General features: G+C 56.3%; 1 protein-coding gene across 5 annotated transcripts in view; it reads left to right on the forward strand.

Annotated features, from left to right (window-relative positions):
- Positions 1-18,732, forward strand: part of MAP2K5 (mitogen-activated protein kinase kinase 5) — a 125,338-nt gene that overhangs the window by 101,412 nt on the left and 5,194 nt on the right. For all 5 annotated transcript variants that reach the window (XM_032948491.2, XM_032948498.2, XM_032948506.2 and 2 more), the window contains 2 exons: positions 2,177-2,238; positions 5,632-5,677. In XM_032948491.2, the coding sequence (XP_032804382.2) occupies positions 2,177-2,238; positions 5,632-5,677 (108 nt within the window). The remainder of the gene's footprint in view (positions 1-2,176; positions 2,239-5,631; positions 5,678-18,732) is intronic.

An 18,732-nucleotide genomic window follows, 5' to 3' on the forward strand; every position in this document is an offset into this window, starting at 1 on the left:
GCCATCCAAACGTCTCTTCAGAGATGCGAATGTTACTTGACACTGTAGCTACCTTACGCTACGGTGGCAATATCCTGACGAGCGCCACACGTCGCAACTTGGTATCCGATGGGAAAGCGAGACTCGCTAAACGGCGTTTACTGCGAGCGAGGCTCTCGCACGTGCGTGTGTGTGCGCGCACGCGTGTGTGTAATTACTGATCTCGTTTCACTGATAATTGGGAGTGCTAATTGGCAAAGGCAATGACATGTGTGTTTACTAATCACAGCGGAAGCTCCAATTCTTGTGCCTTCGCCTCCTCCTCCTCCTCCTCCTCCACAGCCCGACGCGCCGTGCGGCGTCAGACTCGGCAAATTCCAGCCGTGGGAGATGCTTGCACGATCGCTTGGGGTCTCGGGGGCAGAAGAGTGGTGGTGGGGGAGGGGGGGGCGGGGGATGGAATGATGGGTGGGGGTAATGGGGGGGGGGGGGTGTTCGCTGCACGCTCGCTAATTGCGCAAAGTAACTACCTCGCCCGCCACGCACCCCTCACGACGCTGTAAGCGAAATCGAGAAGTCGGGCGCGGAAGGCGCGCGAGCCCCGCAGTGTTGAGGGATTAATGTTCCAATATTTCCGCCGTGCCCTCCCAAGTGTTGCTCGCTTGTTCGTAATGGACGCTATTATCTCCCGAGCAGCTTCGTAACATTCTGCCCCCGTGACGGATAATGGCGCGGCCCTGTTTTGCATGGGAAATACCCCCCCCCCCCCACAACCCCCCACCATGCTACTGCGAGGCGACGGAAAACGCCTCCGCCTAATGCTGCCTCTTTTAGCGGAGTTGCAGAAATGTAATTTTGACGAAAACAAATGGTTGTACTTTAAATACGTTTTTCCACGATCGATTTAGTCGCCGCCGCTTGATTGATGCGCCACTCTGCTTCCTTCAAACGGCGCACATAGATTTTCCAAAAGACTTTTTTACGTTTTGCCCCAGGGCGCTTTCTGAGCGGTGCACGCGATGATGTATCGCTCGTTTAAGCGGTTTCAGCAGCGCAGAGCCGCATGAGATTGGAACGCTTGTCTTTTGTTAATTACAAAGACATAAAACTCCTCCTGCGCACGCCCTGCAAGAGCGGACGGAGCGCGGGTCAGCAGGGAGAGGACGCGCGAGGTCCCGCATCTAATTCACTCGTCGCCCCGTCGCGGAATAAACGCACGCACGAGCCCACTGGCCGAAGAGCCTTGCAGTTGGTACAATGTGTGTGTGCCTCTCCCCTCCCCTTCCCTCCCTCCCTCCCTCCCCTCCAACCCTTCCCACCCATGCCACGCGTCACAAAAAATCTTTGTTCCGCAAAGTTTTTTCGTTTGCTGGTGACGTGCACATTTTTCAGGGTTTTTTTTTCTCTCCTCCCGACGAGAATTCTCTGCCGTGCTTTTTAAACGCCGCAGCAACACGACACGCGGGTACCTAACGCGCGTGGTGAATTGCTCATGGGGTGGAGGGACGTGGGAACGATGGCGCATGCTGCGATCTGGATTAGATACCTGGCGACGGATGAGATTGTTGGCGAGTGTTATCCGAACCAGGCCTCGCGCCTCCGTTAGGTCGGCTCCGCCTTAAGTGAGTACCCGGTGCGATGCGTGGCGATTATCGCCAGGGAGATGAAGACGGCCGTGCGTGGTGCTGGCAACGCCACTCGCTCGTCTGACCTGCCCGGCCTTAATAGGTGCTCGCAAGCAGCACTTGCGACAGCAGCTGGTTACAGGCAACACGGTGGGATCTTTGCCCTTGCGCGTGCGTTGCCCACACATTCACGATTCGCGGTGTTCTGTGCCTTTGGCTGTGCGACGCAGTGGTGATTTCCGCAGCATCTAAATGCGATTGCATCTCAGGACGCTGGACAGAAACAGCGGGAATATTTGTTTTCTCGAGAGAAAGAGGGAAGGTCTTGAGCATGGACGTTGAACAGGGGGGAGCTGGAGTCAACAGCATGGACTGGTGGGGGAAGGGAGTTGGGAGTTCCAGTCTAAGGGAGCAGCACAGGAGAATGAGCGACTTCCCACCGAGTGTTTAATTTTTCTGCACCGCTAACGAATGTCTTCTCTGTCTTCCTTTCATTCCCCCCCCCTCCACCACCAACCGTGACCCACCCCCCCCCCACCCCCCCCCACCCCCCCCCGCCCCTCACAAACCAGAACCCTCCCACGCTACCGGCAGGACAGTTCTGTGCCCCCTTCGAGCACTTCATCACGCAGTGGTGAGTGAGCCCTTCGCGCCATGGGGAGGTGATGTTGATCTTCCTCCGAGAATCATTTCCCCCCCCTCCTCCTCATCCTTGTTTCCTCTCCCTCTGCTGCTCCTCATGCTGTTCCGCCTCCCTGCGTCCTCTTCATTTCCCTCATTGCTAACACCAGCCACGCAAGGCGTGACAACGCGTCGATCCGCCGATTCAAGAAACTGACCTGCCGCTCGCGATGTACGCGGTACAGGAGGGTGGTGCCAGTCCCCGTCTCCCTTCCCGGCTGCGTTGCCAGTGTTGCCCGGTATGCCAGCAGTTAAGACCATTCTCATCATTCTCAGGCACGTTCAACCCAGTGCCGGAGGAAGCCTCCCAAAGCCATCGCCATCTCGAGTGACATTGCTCCGTGATAATCCACCGAGCAAGTGCAGCTTCACAAACCATCGTCGGCCATGACCAATAACACTGCTGGATGAAGACCGTCCCAAGCCACGGGCACCTCTCACCGTGCGGCACTGCGAGGCAGCAATCCACCTCGCTCTCCAGCACACGAGCCGATTCCATTGCTCAATCTCCACCGCGGAGGTCCCCTTTGGCACGCCCCCTCGTTTGGTCGCCACTCCACGGTCAGCCTGGACCACCGTCCAACGTGACGGCGGCAGTACCCCTGAGTTTAACTATAATTTTACTGACTGCTAGTATTATTATAATAATAGCAGTCGGTGGTGGCTATGGACGCCTGTAGCCCAGGAGGCGAGGGTTTGGTGGATCGCACCAACGTTGTGATGAAACTCCCTTCCCGCAAGCGGCATCGGCGAGCTGCCATAGCCTGGTTCGCCAGGAGAAGGCGGCACAGCAAACGTGGACCCCCCCTCCCACCTGTTACAATCTGTATGGGATCCGGAGCGTTCCCCCCCCCCCCCCCCCGCGCATGGGTTTATTCCTGGCGCTCCGGTTTCCTCCCACGTGCACACACTCATTAATTAGCCGATAACACCTCAATATATGGAGGACCGCAGAGCTTGGGGGGGGGGGGGGGGTTGAATTTGACGGCGGCTCATTGCGTGGCTTCCTTTCCCGCTCGTCTGCGGATCATGCCTCTGAGCGGGCGAGTGCCGTGCGGCGTGCTGCAAGTCGAATTGCTTTATTATTATTGTTGAGTAAAGAGACCTAGTTCATATTAAATACACAATCCACTCTCCAACACACCGGTGGGCTCAAGTAGTAACTCATGGGCGCGTTGTTTACGTGGCAAACCTTACTAGCTGTGTCGGGTGGTGGAGGGCTACGACGCATTTATACTTAGGCGATCTGACCCAAAAACCTTGATCATGAATAATATTGCTCGCGAGAGCCTTACGTGTTAAACAGTTTGAACCAGGTTTCTGAAAACTACGTACAAACACAAACGCCGCGCTGGATGGCTCGAAGCTTTGATCGTACGACCCCTTCCGCTGAACCTCCACGTGGCCGCTGCGGCACTTACGACGCCGTACCACGTGGGGGTTTGAGAGAGTCCCAGGTGCCCGCAGTGTGATTGTTGCAAATATTTCTATTACGGGCTGTCGAAGATCATTCACGTTCCTCAGTAAAAAAAAAAAACGTAATCGTATAATCAATAAGCTGCCAACGTTTCAACCGCGCACGTCTGAACCGCCGTTTAATTACCAGCCCTCGATAACGGCCGATATATATATCCGTATGGGCAGCCCTCTACGTCGTCGCAACAACAACAACAACAACAGCAACAACAACGATAACGACATAAAGAGCACGGAAAGATTAGAGCGAATGCGCTGCGAGGCAAAATAAATATTAAGCGGAGCCGGGTGGGTGGGTGGGGGGAGGGGTTGACGGCGCATGCCACGCGGGGGGGGGGGGGGTCACGCGGCGGAGGGAGAGGCACCGGGCTGCGTCGCTCTCTCCGTCAGCAACGTGCGGCCCCCCCTTCCTCCCCCCCAACGCTGTCGCCACCCCACCCCACCCCCCCCCCCCCCCCGGGGAGTCTCATAAATTGTCGCCAAGTACTGAGAAAGTGTAAATTTCCGAATCAGTGCTTAATAGCGACGCTTCCCCCCCCAGAGAGCGAGTGCCGAATCAAAGCTTATAATCTTCACCGCGGAACTCGGCGGGTCCGGCCCACGCCGCACTCCCACTAATTGGGGACATTTTTTAATATTATTATTTTTAAACCAACCACCGCCCTCTCTCCCCTCCTCTCCTACCTTGCCCTCCCCCTTCCCGCTCTCCATCCCCCATCCTCCCCCTCCGCCGTTTCCCCACGTACCGCCACCCTCCACCACCCCCTCCTACCGCCCGTGCGCCCCCCCCCCCCCCCATTTTTAAATTATTTTATCGTGGAATAATTTAGCGCGAGGAGCCCGGCGCCGCTGACAGCCCCGGTGTTCGACGCTGTCAGGCGCTCGCGCGAGCGCTAAACCCTTCGCTTTGCCCTCTGCACCCCCTCGCGATTCGCGGCGTCTGAGCGGAGGCTGTCAGTTATTAAGTGTCGTTTGTCATTACTGGCGCGGCGCAGTGAGAACCCTCGCCTGGGGCTAATGACTATTCATTTGTGACATTCATTTTCACGCCGACGGCCTCGGGTGTGAGCGCGCAGAGGAGGGAGGAGAGAGCAAGGGAGGAGAGAGCAAGGGAGGGAGCGAGCGAGCGTCTGTCGCCCCTGCTTTGCTCCAAATGCTATCCTGGCCAATCTTTGCACGGGGGGAGGGGGGGGGTGGCGTGCATCGTGCGGGGAGGGGAGGCTTCCCCCCTCACCCCCTCTGCCCCCCCTCTCCTATGCCCCAGCCTGGCCCCCCACTCTTGACTGTCATCTGGCCGCGCTGCCGCCGCATCCGCCATCCCCCTCCTCCATGCCTCGTTCTGCACATCTCAGCCTCGTGCTCAGTCTTGCTGCTTCCCCCGCACCTTCCATTAGCGCAGCTGGCTTCGTACGGTGCGAAAGAAGTTCAACATGCCATACATATATTTACAGAGTGGGGGCGGGGGGGGGGAGGGGTGTCCCGGCCGTGCTGACTTGAGCGCGAGCGATCAAAGCGTGATTCCTGGTTTTGTTTGTGGACGCCGACCGTGAAAGTGGAGCATACGTGTGTGTCACCTCCGATCGCCCTGCGCTCTCTCTACCCCTCCCATACTTCCCTTGCTCCCCAACTCGCCCACACCCCCAGCTGTCCCCCATGCTACTAATGCTCCTGTGCCCCCCGCACAACACTCCCAGTCCCCCCACACTACCCATGCTCCTGTGCACCCCGGCACCAGCCATTGTTGCTCCCCATGCTGCCACTGTCGTGTAAAGTTACCGCCGCCGTCATCTCGGGAATGTTGTATGTCTTTGTCTTTTGTATTAACGTGTGTGTGCGCGCGTGTTCACGTTTGTGTTGTTTTGTGCCACAGCATGAGGAAGTTGCCAACCGAGAGGCCGGCACCAGAGGATCTCATGGTAAGGCTTTGCCCAATAACACATTGGGTTCCCGTTGTCGCCTTCCCCCAATTGAATCCCGATTGTGACCGCCTGTATCACGTCCAAAGACGAAGCATCCGTTTGGATCTCTCGTATCTAGCAGTGAAACCCTTTGTGTGAGAAAAGGGCCCACAGAAGCGGATATCATAGAGCTACCGCCGAGATCCCTTCCAAGTGACCTCGAGTGCACACAGTAGGAAGCAGCACTTCCTCGCCCACTCTGCATACGAGAGGAATAACGGTGAAACCGATATTGGTGACCACAATGAGACGTCCACCTCACTGCAATTGAGAACCCGGCGGCTGAAACCTGGATTTAAACCCAGGATGCCGGCTCATCGCTTTGCCGCCACCGCCCCAAATAAACTTTCATTAAAAAAGTACAGCCCGCCGCATCCCCTTCTCCATCACCCCCCCCTCGCCCCCCACCACGCCCATGGCTTCCCCACCCCCTGCCAGTGTCGTGTGTCCCCCCCCCCCCGAACCCAACAGCAACAACAACATCATCATCATCACCCAATTCCAAATCGACCCCCGATTGTACTCAGCCGCCAGAGGCGCCGCCGCTCGCTTGTTTAATCACCGCTTAAAATAATAACAACAACGGTTTAAAGTGCAGAACCTGCAATAATGGCAATAACAACTGTTTAAAGTGCAGAACCTGCAATAATGGCAATTGCTAAATTATCAGCACAAAGGAGAAAAGCACAAAAGCTCATCCCCGTTATGGTTTAATACTTTCACTAATGCCCGGTGCAAAATAGCCCTTTGCAAAAATCTGCTTTAGTGCGACGGGTGGAGTTTAGCGGGGGGGGGGGGGGGGGGCGTTTTTGTGCGGCGCAAAGTCGGACAAACGGGACGGACGGACGATGGCGAAAGCCGAGGTAGAGCAGAGGTCACGAGCAGGCGGTACGGGGGTGGGGGGCGGTCATGTTGCTGGGGGAGAGGGTGGGGAGAGGGGAGGGGGGCAGATGTTTGTGCGTGGATTGTTTCAGCTAGAGATGCGATTATCCCGAGAGGAGAAATTCGTGGGTGTTTTTTGTTTTTTTCCCGGAGGAGAGATGTTGGTGTAGATTAAGTCAAATAACCCCCAATGAATGGTGAAGTATGGTCAAACAATCCCTATGACTGGCAGGGCATGGGGAAGTATTTATCCAGCTGTGAATTGATATATGTGGGCGGTTTCTGATTGTGTTTTTGCGAAGTGTGTGTGGTGGGCTAGAACAGAGAGGCCACTGTGGTTAGCTCACTGAACTATGCACCTGCCTACCAGAATTCCATTCTCAATCACGGCTAACATCAGTGGCGAGCGATGAATCCGAACCGGCACCTGCGCCGTCCACTCTCTCCACCTTCACCGACCCGTATTGATCAGTGTGGCGGCGAAGTATGGTCAAACAACAACCTCCCCCCCCCCCCATGAACCACACATCATCATGAGAATCATGTATTTACAAAGGGGACTATACATTATTACTGTTCTATCTCGATTTGAAGCTTTCGTGACTGCAGGAATCCATACTCTTTGGTTCTTTCGGTAAAGTCACGTGGTAGGTATATTTATACAAATTATTTTCGTCGCTAGGGATAATTGCGCGTCTTTATTTGGCGACGGTGATGTTCGTGTGCGCCGTTCGGGGTGGAAGGGGGGAAATCGTGCGCGTGGATATTCGCGTGGATTATTCAGCGCAGGGATGTGTAGACGTGTTTCGTTTAGGGAGATACGTTTTAAATGACTCGCCCGTGATATATTTGTGAGGATTCTTCAGGGTCCAGTGATTTGCGCGAATCCTGCGGGGGTCTCGGCTCGATTTCAATGGGCCGTGTGCACACGTACTTGCGCGCGTGCGCAAATATGTACATGCGCGCTTGCTTGCCTGCCTGCCTGCGCGCATGTGTGTGTGTCCCCTGGGTTGACTCAGCCTCAAATGAGTACGGTACCTGGTGCGGTGTGCAAACATTGCCACTCGGGAGACAAAGACGGCCGGGCGTGGTGCTGGCCACCCACCCACCCCCTCGTTTGCCGTGCCGGCCTTCATAGGTGCTATTAGCGAACAGCACTTGCCCCAACACTGATTTAAGGCTATACGGGGGATCTTTGTCTTCGTGCCTTTGTTTGCGCGTGAAGCACACGCGACGTATCTGCGAAGGCTCTCCCGGAGAATTCTGCAATCCCGAATCCCGGCCATTCCTCCGCTCACGCGGCAGCGAGCGATCGAGCCTCCCCCCGATCTGCCCCCCCCCCTCCTCCCCCCGATCTGCCCCCCCTCCTCCCCCCGATCTGCCCCCCCTCCTCCCCCCGATCTGCCCCCCCCTCCTCCCCCCGATCTGCCCCCCCCTCCTCCCCCCGATCTGCCCCCCCCTCCTCCCCCCGATCTGCCCCCCCTCCTCCCCCCGATCTGCCCCCCCCTCCTCCCCCCGATCTGCCCCCCCTCCTCCCCCCGATCTGCCCCCCCTCCACGCCACCCCCCCTCCACACCCCCCCCCTCCACATCACCCCCCCCCCCCCACATCACCCCCCCCCTCCACATCACCCCCCCCCCTCCACACCACCCCCCCCCTCCACACCACCCCCCCCCCCCCACACCACCCCCCCCCCTCCACACCACCCCCCCCTCCACACCACCCCCCCTCCACACCACCCCCCCCTCCACACCACCCCCCCCTCCACACCACCCCCCCCCTCCACACCACCCCCCCCTCCACACCACCCCCCCCTCCACACCACTCCCCTACCACCCCCCACCTCACTCTCCCCCAGCTCCGTGGGAGCACCGAGCGGTCTGGTCGAACCGCGTGCGCACACAGCGAGCGAGTTGCGTGCGGGTTGCGTGCGGGTTGCGTGCGGGTTGCGTGCGGGTTGCGTGCGGGTTGCGTGCGGGTTGCGTGCGGGTTGCGTGCGGGTTGCGTGCGGGTTGCGTGCGAGTTCCGCGCGGGTTGCGTGCGAGTTGCGTGCGGGTTGCGTGCGGGTTGCGTGCGGGTTGCGTGCGGGTTGCGTGCGGGTTGCGTGCGGGTTGCGTGCGGGTTGCGTGCGGGTTGCGCGCACGCGGCACAGAGAAAGCGGCTGCCGCTGCTGCCGCTGCTGCTCCCTTTAAACGACTTCAATCGCGTCGCGTTTAGCTGCCGCTCTGCGGGGGCTCGCTGGGTGGGGGGGGGGCAGTGGGGGAGGGGACGGGAGGAGGAGGGAGGCGGATTACGCGCCTTGACACCCGTGGACCGTGGGCGGATCGCGCTCTTTAGTGCCCAAGTGTTTATCAAAATGGACCTCAAAGGAGCTTAAACGAAGAGAGAGGGGGGTGGTTGGTGGGGGGTGGTTGGTGGGGGGGGATTGGTGGGTGGCGGTGGTGGGGGGGGAACCCGCGCGATTTAAAACCTCGACTATTGGACATTGAAGCGGCGGCATTTAAGGAATGACGCAGTTAAGGAAGGGAGGAAATGGGTTGTTCCGTAGATTTTTTAAAGCAGGCGCGCCTTCAATTAAGGTTATTGCTTTTAATTATTAATTCACGTGTAATTAAGGCTGGCTGCAGAGGGCTTTTTTTTGTCGGTTTTGACTGGCCCGCTGTGTCCCATTGGTCGTGTAGGCACAGGTGCGGTGCAGGCAATTACTTGAGATTTGTTTACAAATCGGCGCGTGCTGTAAGGCTCTTAAGGAGGAAAAATAAATAAAACGAAGATAAAAACTGAGCGGGACTTGATGGCTTTTCCTCGCAAGGTCTCCCTCGGCCGTTTGTTGTGTGGGGCACAGTGTGGGGGAGGGGGGGGGTCTCGCTCTCACTCGGAGCTCGGATTCATTACCCCGCAACGCGGCAAAAAGCACTCCGTGTTTACAGAGAGCAGTTTTTAATCGCCTCTCAATGTGTAATTCGCTTGTGATACACGGAATTCGGAGAATGTTCGGCGGGCACACACGCATGCGCGTTGAACTTCTTTCGCGCCGTACTTGGCCAAACGTGCTTATCGGAGGTGCGGAATCGATCAACCCCCAGTGCTTCCTATGTAAAACATATTTATGCCACGGCAAAGCAGATACATTCAGTGAATAATAATATCACGTAACTGTGTTTACTGCAAGCACACGCGGTAACCTGCATCTCCATCAGAGACCGCTTTGTACTCGGACGCTCGTCAGTGAGAGCCATCGCCGATACACGTCTGCGATAAGCACGAGACAGGGTGCCCCCTTGCAAGGGGTTTCATAAATAGGTGGCGGCATTGTGGGTACGGACACGAGCGACACTACGATCCCGGCGACCTGGGAGTTGAATTCCTGGATCTGGCCTACGCCTCCTCTCGGTCGGCTTAGCCTGAAACGGGCGCCTGCTCCGTGAACGTCATTAGCTGGGGAGACAAAGGCAGCCGAGCGTGTACGTTGCGCTGCCCGTGTTACTACTCCCCTGGTGCCAAGCCAGCCTTAATATGTGCACGCTAACAGCGATTGGCTCGGCTGCCAATGAGGCTGCACGGAGATCTATGCCTCCGTGTGTTACGTAAAGCGAGCGTAAAGATTTTTTTGATTGTTGAGAAAGAGGGATTAACATTTCAGTTTATAGGGCTCTTTAATGCATGTCAGCCAGCCAAGATGTGCATTACTTCCTCTGCAATTGGTGGAAAACAATTTAACTCTCCTTCGTTAACCTGTGCTTGGACGCAAGCCTCAAATGTATTTACGCGCACGCAGAGACACGCACCTTGCAGATGCAGACTCGAACACGCAGACATACAGACGCCAACAGGGACACACACATAGACACACACAGATAACACACAGATAATACACGTACTCGGTTACGCAGACAGAAAGACACACGCACGCACACGCAGACAATACACACCTGCCGATGCACAGACTGTAGGGGCAAGTGTTGTTAGCGAGTACCTAACACGGCACACGAGGGAGTGGGTGGCCAGCACGATGGCCGGACGCCTTTGTCTCCCCAGTGGCGATGTCTACACACAGCACCTGGTACTCATTTGAGGCTGAGTCGACCGAGGGGACACACATACGCGCGTGCACACTGACCATTGACCTAGGGGAGGCCTAAGACTGGTCCAGATAATCGTCACTGATTTGTTTGCCGTGAACGTGAATCGAACTCGGGTCGCCGCGTTCATAGCGCAGTGCATTAAACGCTGCGCCACCGCTCCCCGCATGCCGACACGCACATCAAAAATAAATACAAAGACCCCCCCCCCATATATATAGCCTTCACAAGATTGTTGGGGCAAGTGCTGTTAGCGAGCACCTAAGTGTGTGTGTGTGTGCGCGTGTGCCGGCCTACGGATGCGCACGTGTCTACGTGTCGGCGCGTGCCGTGCGCATTTAGTTTTCTCACCCGTTGTGACTCGGCGTGCGTCTAAAATTTCGCCAAAGCGGCGGCGAAGAGAGCAGCGGTGGCGGCGGCGGCGACACGAACCACGGCAAACCCGCGACATCCATCACCGCAAAGTGTACAGCGCGAATTGAGCTCCGCCACAGCCATTGGCAGGCTGTCTCGTTAAGAGCGGAGGGTTGGAGGTAATGAATAGAAAGTGAAGGGGGGGAGGAAAAAAATGGTCGGAGGGTGGTGATGGGGGGAGGGGGGGGGGACATTTACGGACAATTACATTCCATCCCAACTGCGCGAAGTAAACACAATTACCGTGAAAGAGACGCACATTAACAGTCTGAATAATTGATCCGGGAACGGTTCCGCGCATTGATTTCCCTCCAGCGCTCGCGGAGAAAGTATAAAACCCGCGCTCGGAAATTCGCTAAATTCACTCCGCTTGACTCTGCCGGTCGCCCTCCCCCCTCGCCGCCACTCACCGCCATTCACCGCCACTCACCGCCGCTCATATCGCCACTCACCACCGCTCACGGCCCCTCACTGCCGCTCACCACCACTCGCCGCCGTTCACCGCCACTCACCGCCGTTCACCCCCACTCACCGCTCACCACCACTCGCCGCCGTTCACCCCCACTCACCGCTCACCGCCGCTCATCGCCACTCACCGCCGCTCACCGCCACTCGCCGCTCACTACTTACCGTCGCTCACCGGCACATACCGCTCACCGCCACTCACCGCCGCTCACCTCCGCTCGCGCGTTCGGTCGTTGCAATACCACTCACCGTTCACACAGCAAAATAAAATACACAATCATCCCATTGCACGGCTCGGCACCCATTAGCGGATTAACCTTTTTGTAGAACGTTCACATTTGGGTTCAGGTCAGTCGGTTGCATTCCCGCCAGCGAGTATACGTGTACATCATATTATAATCAGCTTCGGTCTATCCACCGCTGGAAGAAAGTCCAGCGGTGGATAGACCGTCAATGCTGTCACGCCCTTCCACTCTTGCACAATAACCGATCTCACCTCGCACCGTCACTCATCGTAATTATTGTTTTTTTAACCCAGGAAAACCTCCCAAGACTATTTTTTATATATATAGAGAGGGCGCTATCTCGGGATTTTGAGCCAATTCTTTAATGAGTGTTTGGGATCGCGTACAAGAAGCATGAGACACAAATCCACACAGATGGGTCGGCGACCTACTTGCTTTACTGCTTCCAGTAATACCGCGATAGGGCCCCCCCCCCTATATGACGTCCACCTATCCCGGTGTTCCCACGACATCGCCCTCGTATTCTTGAGGCGGCTCTCCTTAGATATCTGCAAGTCTCCGCAGCGCATTAAACGCGTCTCGTGTTGGGTACCTGTGGCTGCTGTCACGCGCCGCTCGGAGTCGATGCATCCGCAGGTAGTTCTCCCCGCTTGCTTCGCTGCGACATTCTCCCCCGTGGTGCGTCGCGGGTTCCTTGTGTCTCAAGAGGCGGTAACCCCCTAAAGCTTGCTGGCCCACACAAGAGGCAGGTGAAGGTGATACCTCCCCCCCCCCCCCCCACATACACATACCATGCTACACTGGCCGAGCAATTTCGAGCCGAAACTAAAATTTCTCGGTGACATCGTCTGTCCCGTCATCCCGAGACGATGTTGGGGTTTTTTTATATATCTCTCCCCACGCCGTTTATGGTAAGGATAAAGATTTTGTGTTTTAAAAAAAAAGTTTTTTTTTCCGTGTAGTCTGTGCCCAGGTCACAACAACACCGCTCGTTGCTTATGGGGCCGGTTGAGGGCGGCGGGGTCGTGTGAGTGAGGTGATAACGGTGAGCCGAGGTGCGATTTTAGGAGCGGTTGCTCGGGAGAGGCGGTTGTGGGGGGGGTCCGTGGGGGTCCGTGGGGGTCCGTGGGGGTCGTTGGGTGCTTTGTGGGGGAAACGGAGGTCGCAGGGCAGAGGGGAGAGCGAGCGAGCGGTAGAAGAAGGGGAAGGGCGAGGGGAGAGAGAGTGGGGGGGGGTGGAAATCGGCATTCTAGTTTGCCGGCGAGCCAAAGTGGACTTGACAGGAATTTAAATTTGCTTTAATCAATGTAACACGGGGTTAACTTCCCGCCGGTTACCGATATTAATTTGCTTGCTGTTCCATCGACTTCATAAATGTGCTAATGTGCTTTTGCGCGCGCGGCGGCGGCGGCGGAGGAGGAGGAGGAGAGGCATCACGGCTCCGACCTCCCCGGGCGCTCCGCGGGACTAATCGATTGTGAACGTGTTAGCGGAGCCCGGCCGCACTCGCCGTGCCGCATCCTTCTGTTGTTGTTGTTGTTATCGACCGGTCCAGGAAGGCAACAACCATCCCCCAACAACACGTCCCTCCGTGTGCGTGCGTGTGTGTAGCCGGAGCGGTGGTGCAGCGGTTAGCGCGCTGCGCTACGAACCCGGCGGCCCGGGTACGATTCCCGCTCACTGTCAACACCAAGTGTGACGATTATCTGAAACGGTCCTGGGCCTCCCCTAGGTCGACTCAGCCTCAAATGAGTAACCTGGTGCGATGTGTAAACATCGCCACTGGGGGAGACAAAGGCGGCCGGGCGTGGTGTTGGCCACCCACCCCCTAGTGTGCCGTGCCGGCCTTCATAGGTGCTCGCGAACAGCACTTGCCCCTACAGTCTGTTACAGGCTACACGGGGGATCTAACAGTAGCCTGAACAGATCGTCGTGGGGGGGAGGGGGCAAGGGGTGTCAGCGAGTAGCGGGGCCGCCGGCAACCGTGCCCGGCCGCCTTTGTCTCCCGAATCGGCGATGTTTACACAATGAGAAAACGTGGTGTGCATTTGTGTCTTTCGTTCGCATAAAGTCCTGGCCACAAAAGCAAAATTTGTGGGGAATAATAATATCCATTTTCTATACTTTTGAGGCATAAGCAATTAGGAAATAACACTTACTACCCAGGAACAAAAATTGTGTTACATAGTGTAATCGTCACTGGTGTTGGCCGTGAGCGGGAATCGAAACCCGGGTGGCCCGGTTCGTAGCGCAGCGTAGCGCTGACCACTACACTACCGCTCCCCAAACGAACACGCGCGTACACACACGTGTGTGCGTGTGTGTGTGCGCGTACACACACGCACACGCACGCACACGTACACACGCACACATACATGCACGTACACTCACGTACACACATAAGCACACGCACACATACACGCACGCACACTCACGTACACACACACGCACACATACACGCACGTACACTCACGTACACGTCCAGCGATCTCGTAACCCCCCTCTCTCATTTCGTGGGTGGCTTTAGCGGGCGGAATCGGGGGGGGGTGGGGGTGCGGAGTTGATTGTTTTCTTTATTTCGTCCAATTAAGGATTAATTGGAGATTAATTAAAGGCGTGTTTAATTTGCTCTCTGGGCTTGCCGCGTGCCGTTTAGCGGGATGAGCTAGCGGTGGGCCGGAGGATTGATCCGAGCGGAGATTTGGAACGGAGGCGAGAGAAGAGAGAGGAGAGGAGAAAAGACAGGAGAGAGGAGAGAAGAGAGAGGAGAGAGAGAGAGGAGAGAAGAGAGAGGAGAGGAGAGGCGGGGCGCGTGTTTAGCGATGTTTTTCGGAAAACTGCGCACTTGCCCGCAAAACGACGGCACGTCTGGGGGACAGATCAGAGTGCAGAAAATGCACGTCCCGTTTATCCCTCCGCAAGCTTTAAGCCCTCATTAGGCCTCTAAGCTTATTGCTGCCATTTTAAAAGGCCCTCGCTTTTTGCTGTTTTTTTCCCCCCTGTCTCTCACTCTATCTCTCACTCGCGACGGAGGGGATTCCATTATGTCTGAGTGCACTGCCCATCGCGTCCAGGCAGCACTAATCCTGCCCGGCCTCGCGAAACCCCTCCGTCCTCCCCCAGCCCACCCCCCGAAAAAATATTTCCTGTCGTGCTCGTTTTCAAAGTCTGTTTCAGAGTGGCGCCGACATTACGTGACTTGTGTGTCACGGTGTGTGTGTGTCACACTGTGTCTCTGTGTGTCACACTGTGTGTCTCTGTGTGTCACGGTGTGTGTGTCACTCTGTGCGTCTCTGTGTGTCTCTGAGTCACTGTGTGTCTCTGTGTGTCTCTGTGTGTCACTGTGTGTCTATGTGTGTCACTGTGTGTCTCCGTGTGTCACTGTGTGTCTCTGTGTGTCACGGTGCGTCTCTGTGTGTCACTGTGTGTCTCTGTGTGTCACGGTGTGTGTGTCACTGTGTGTCACGGTGTGTCACGGTGTGTGTGTCACTCTGTGCGTTTCTGTGTGTCACTGTGTCTCTGTGCGTCTCTGTGTGTCTCTGTGTGTCACTGTGTGTCACTCTGTGCGTCTCTGTGTGTCACTGTGTGTCTCTGTGTATGACGGTGTGTGTGTGTGTCACTGTGTGTCTCTGTGTGTCACTCTGTGCGTCTCTGTGTGTCACTGTGTGTCTCTGTGTATGACGGTGTGTGTGTGTCACTGTGTGTCTCTGTGTGTCACGGTGTGTCTCTGTGTGTCACGATGTGTGTGTGTTACTGTGTGTCACTGTGTCTCTGTGTGTCACTGTGTGTCTCTGTGTGTCACGGCGTGTGTGTCACTCTGTGTGTCACGGTGTGTCACTGTGTGTCTCTGTGTGTCACGGTGTGTGTGTGTCACTCTGTGCGTCTCTGTGTGTCACTGTGTGTCTCTGTGTGTCACGGTGTGTGTGTGTGTCACTGTGTGCCTGTGTGTGTCACTGTGTGTCTCTGAGTCACTGTGTCTCTGTGTGTCACGGTATGTGTGTGTCACTGTGTGTCTCTGTGTGTCACTGTGTGTCTCTGTGTGTCACTGTGTGTCTCTGTGTGTCACGGTGTGTCTCTGTGTGTCATGGTGTGTGTGTCACTCTGTGCGTCTCTGTGTGTCACTGTGTGTCTCTGTGTGTCACGGTGTGTGTGTGTCACTGTGTGTCTCTGAGTCACTGTGTGTCACTCTGTGCGTCTCTGTGTGTCACGGTGTGTGTGTGTGTGCGCTGCGTGCCTGTGTGTGTCACTGTGTGTCTCTGAGTCACTGTGTATCACTGTGTGTCTGTGTGTGTGTCACTGTGTGTCTCTGTGTGTCACGGTGTGTGTGTCACTCTGTGCGTCTCTGTGTGTCACTGTGTGTCTCTGTCACGGTGTGTGTGTGTCACGGTGTGTGTGTGTCACTGTGTGTCTCTGAGTCACTGTGTGTCACTCTGTGCGTCTCTGTGTGTCACGGTGTGTGTGTGTGTGCCCTGCGTGCCTGTGTGTGTCACTGTGTGTCTCTGAGTCACTGTGTATCACTGTGTGTCTCTGTGTGTCACTGTGTGTCACGGTGTGCGTGTATCACTGTGTGTCTCTGAGTGATTGTGTATCACTGTGTGTCACGGTGTGTGTGTGTCACTGTGTGTCTCTGTGTGTCACTGTTTCTCTGTGTGTCACAGTGTGTGTGTGTCACTGTGTGTCTCTGAGTCAATGTGTGGCACTCTGTGTGTCACGGTGTGTGTGTGTGTGTGCGCGCTGAGTGCCTGTGTGTGTCACTGTGTGTCTCTGAGTCACTGTGTATCACTGTGTGTCTCTGTGTGTTTCTGTATGTCACTGTGTGTCTCTGTGTGTCACGGCGTGTGTGTGTCACTGTGTGTCTCTGAGTGACTGTGTATCACTGTGTGTCACGGTGTGTGTGTCACTCTGTGTGTCTCTGTGTGTCATTGTGTGTTTCTGTGTGTCATTGTGTGTCTCTGTGTGTCACGGTGTGTGTGTGTGTGTCACTGTGTGTCCCTGTGTGTCACGGTGTGTGTGTGTCACTCTGTGCGTCTCTGTGTGTCACGGTGTGTGTGTGTGCGCTGCGTGCCTGTGTGTGTCACTGTGTGTCTCTGAGTCACTGTGTATCACTGTGTGTCTCTGTGTGTCACTGTGTGTCTCTGTGTGTCACGGTGTGTGTCACTGTGTGTCTCTGAGTCACTGTGTGTCACTGTGTGTGTGGGGGGAGCGGTAGTGTGGCGGTTAGCGCTACGCCACGCTACGAACCTGGCGACCCGAGTTCGATTCCTGCTCACGGCCACCAACACCAGTGACGATTATCTAAATTGGTCCTGGGCGTCCCCTGGGTCGACACAGCCTCAAATGATTACCTGGTGAAGTGTGTAAACATCCTTACTGGGGAGACAAAGACGGCCGGGCATGGTGCTGGCCACACACAACCCCTCGTGTGCCTTGCCGACTTTCATAGGTGCTCACTAACAGCACTTGCCCAACAGTCTATTAAGGCTATACGGGGGAGCTTTTCTTTATCTTCGTGTGCTGTGTGCCTGTATGTGTCACTGTGTGTCTCTGGCACTGTGTGCCTCCATAGGTGCTCACTCACGGCCCTTGCCCTAACAGGCTGTGTAGGCTGCACAGGGGATCTTTGTCTTTGTTACTGTAGCCAACAGATAGAGTCTGCAGAGCAGCAGTGTGTTATGGTTGGCTCACTGAGCTAGGAAACTCGAAATCCCGAGTTCAGATCCCGGCCATGGCCAACATCGGTGGTGAATATCTGAACTGATGATCCTGGACCTGTCCTAGATTGACTCGGCCATAAAGGAGTAGCTGGTGCAATGTGTAAACATCGCCACTGGAGAGGCAAAAGTGGCCGGGCGTGGCTGGCTACTGGCAACACTGAACCCTCTCGTGCACCATAACGGCCTTCGTAGGTGCTCACTAACAACACTTGCCCCAATGGCTACAGGGAGGGATCTCTGTTTTGTTTTGGCTGTGGTCTGTGTCCGTGTTGGTGTGTTTGTGTCACTATACGCCATGTTCCCGCAGCTCACTCGGCGATGAAACGCCCGTTAAGCGCCCGGGACCCGGTTTGCGTTCACAAGCAAAACGAAGCTGGGGCGAGGATGTGAAATTATTTTGCCGTGGCATTTCGCGTGTGGCGTGGAGAAATGCCAGCGGCCACCCTGGCGGAATGATTGCACCGGGCGACGAGGGGATCAGTTGGCGGCTTGACGTCGGCAGAATTTGCGGAAAGCATTTTTGCGTTTCCAACGCCCGCCTGCAAAGTTACGGAACGCTCTGCCACCGTTAATCATGCCGTTGACACCTTCAGACGTATTTTATGAGGTTCCATCAGCTCACTTGATAAAATATTTAGGCAGTGACAGCAGTGGCGTAGTGTGGTTGGCACGGTGCCATGGTGCATGAAATAAAATGGGGGGGTGGGTGGGTGGGAGGCCTTGTCCAGCTTCTCTGCTCTTCATTGCCTGGTGGCTGGACCCCACCGACCCCTGGGCCCTGGTGCAATGGCACCGCCTGCACACTCTCTAGCTACGCCACTGGGCGACACAGATGCGATAGGTAGGGGCGGGGGTCGGCTGAGATCGCGATGATGGCGATGTCGCTGGCGACGTTGATGAGACGACGGCACCGACGGCATTCGCCGGGCGCGTCGAGCGGTGTTTTCATCTCAGATTTTTAAAAAAAGTCAACCCCTCGCGTTGCAGTCGTCTGTTTTCGGCCCGTTTCTTGTCGATCGACCCAGCTCGGGTGGAATGTCCCGGCGTGCGCGCTCATTCCCATTCATAATTCACGCAGCGCACGGCATTTGTTAATTTTTTCCGTCGGCACTGTGCGTCCCTCGCGGCCCCGCTCCCCTCCCCCGCGCCACCCCCACTCCGACCCCGTTAGTCGCCGGCGTATCCCACGCCGGCGAGCGAGCGCTGCGATC

Source organism: Petromyzon marinus, chromosome 1 (assembly GCF_048934315.1).
Source record: "Petromyzon marinus isolate PM22_M1 ecotype Great Lakes invasive population chromosome 1, UKy_Petmar_22M1.pri1.0, whole genome shotgun sequence".
Lineage (NCBI taxonomy): Eukaryota > Metazoa > Chordata > Hyperoartia > Petromyzontiformes > Petromyzontidae > Petromyzon > Petromyzon marinus.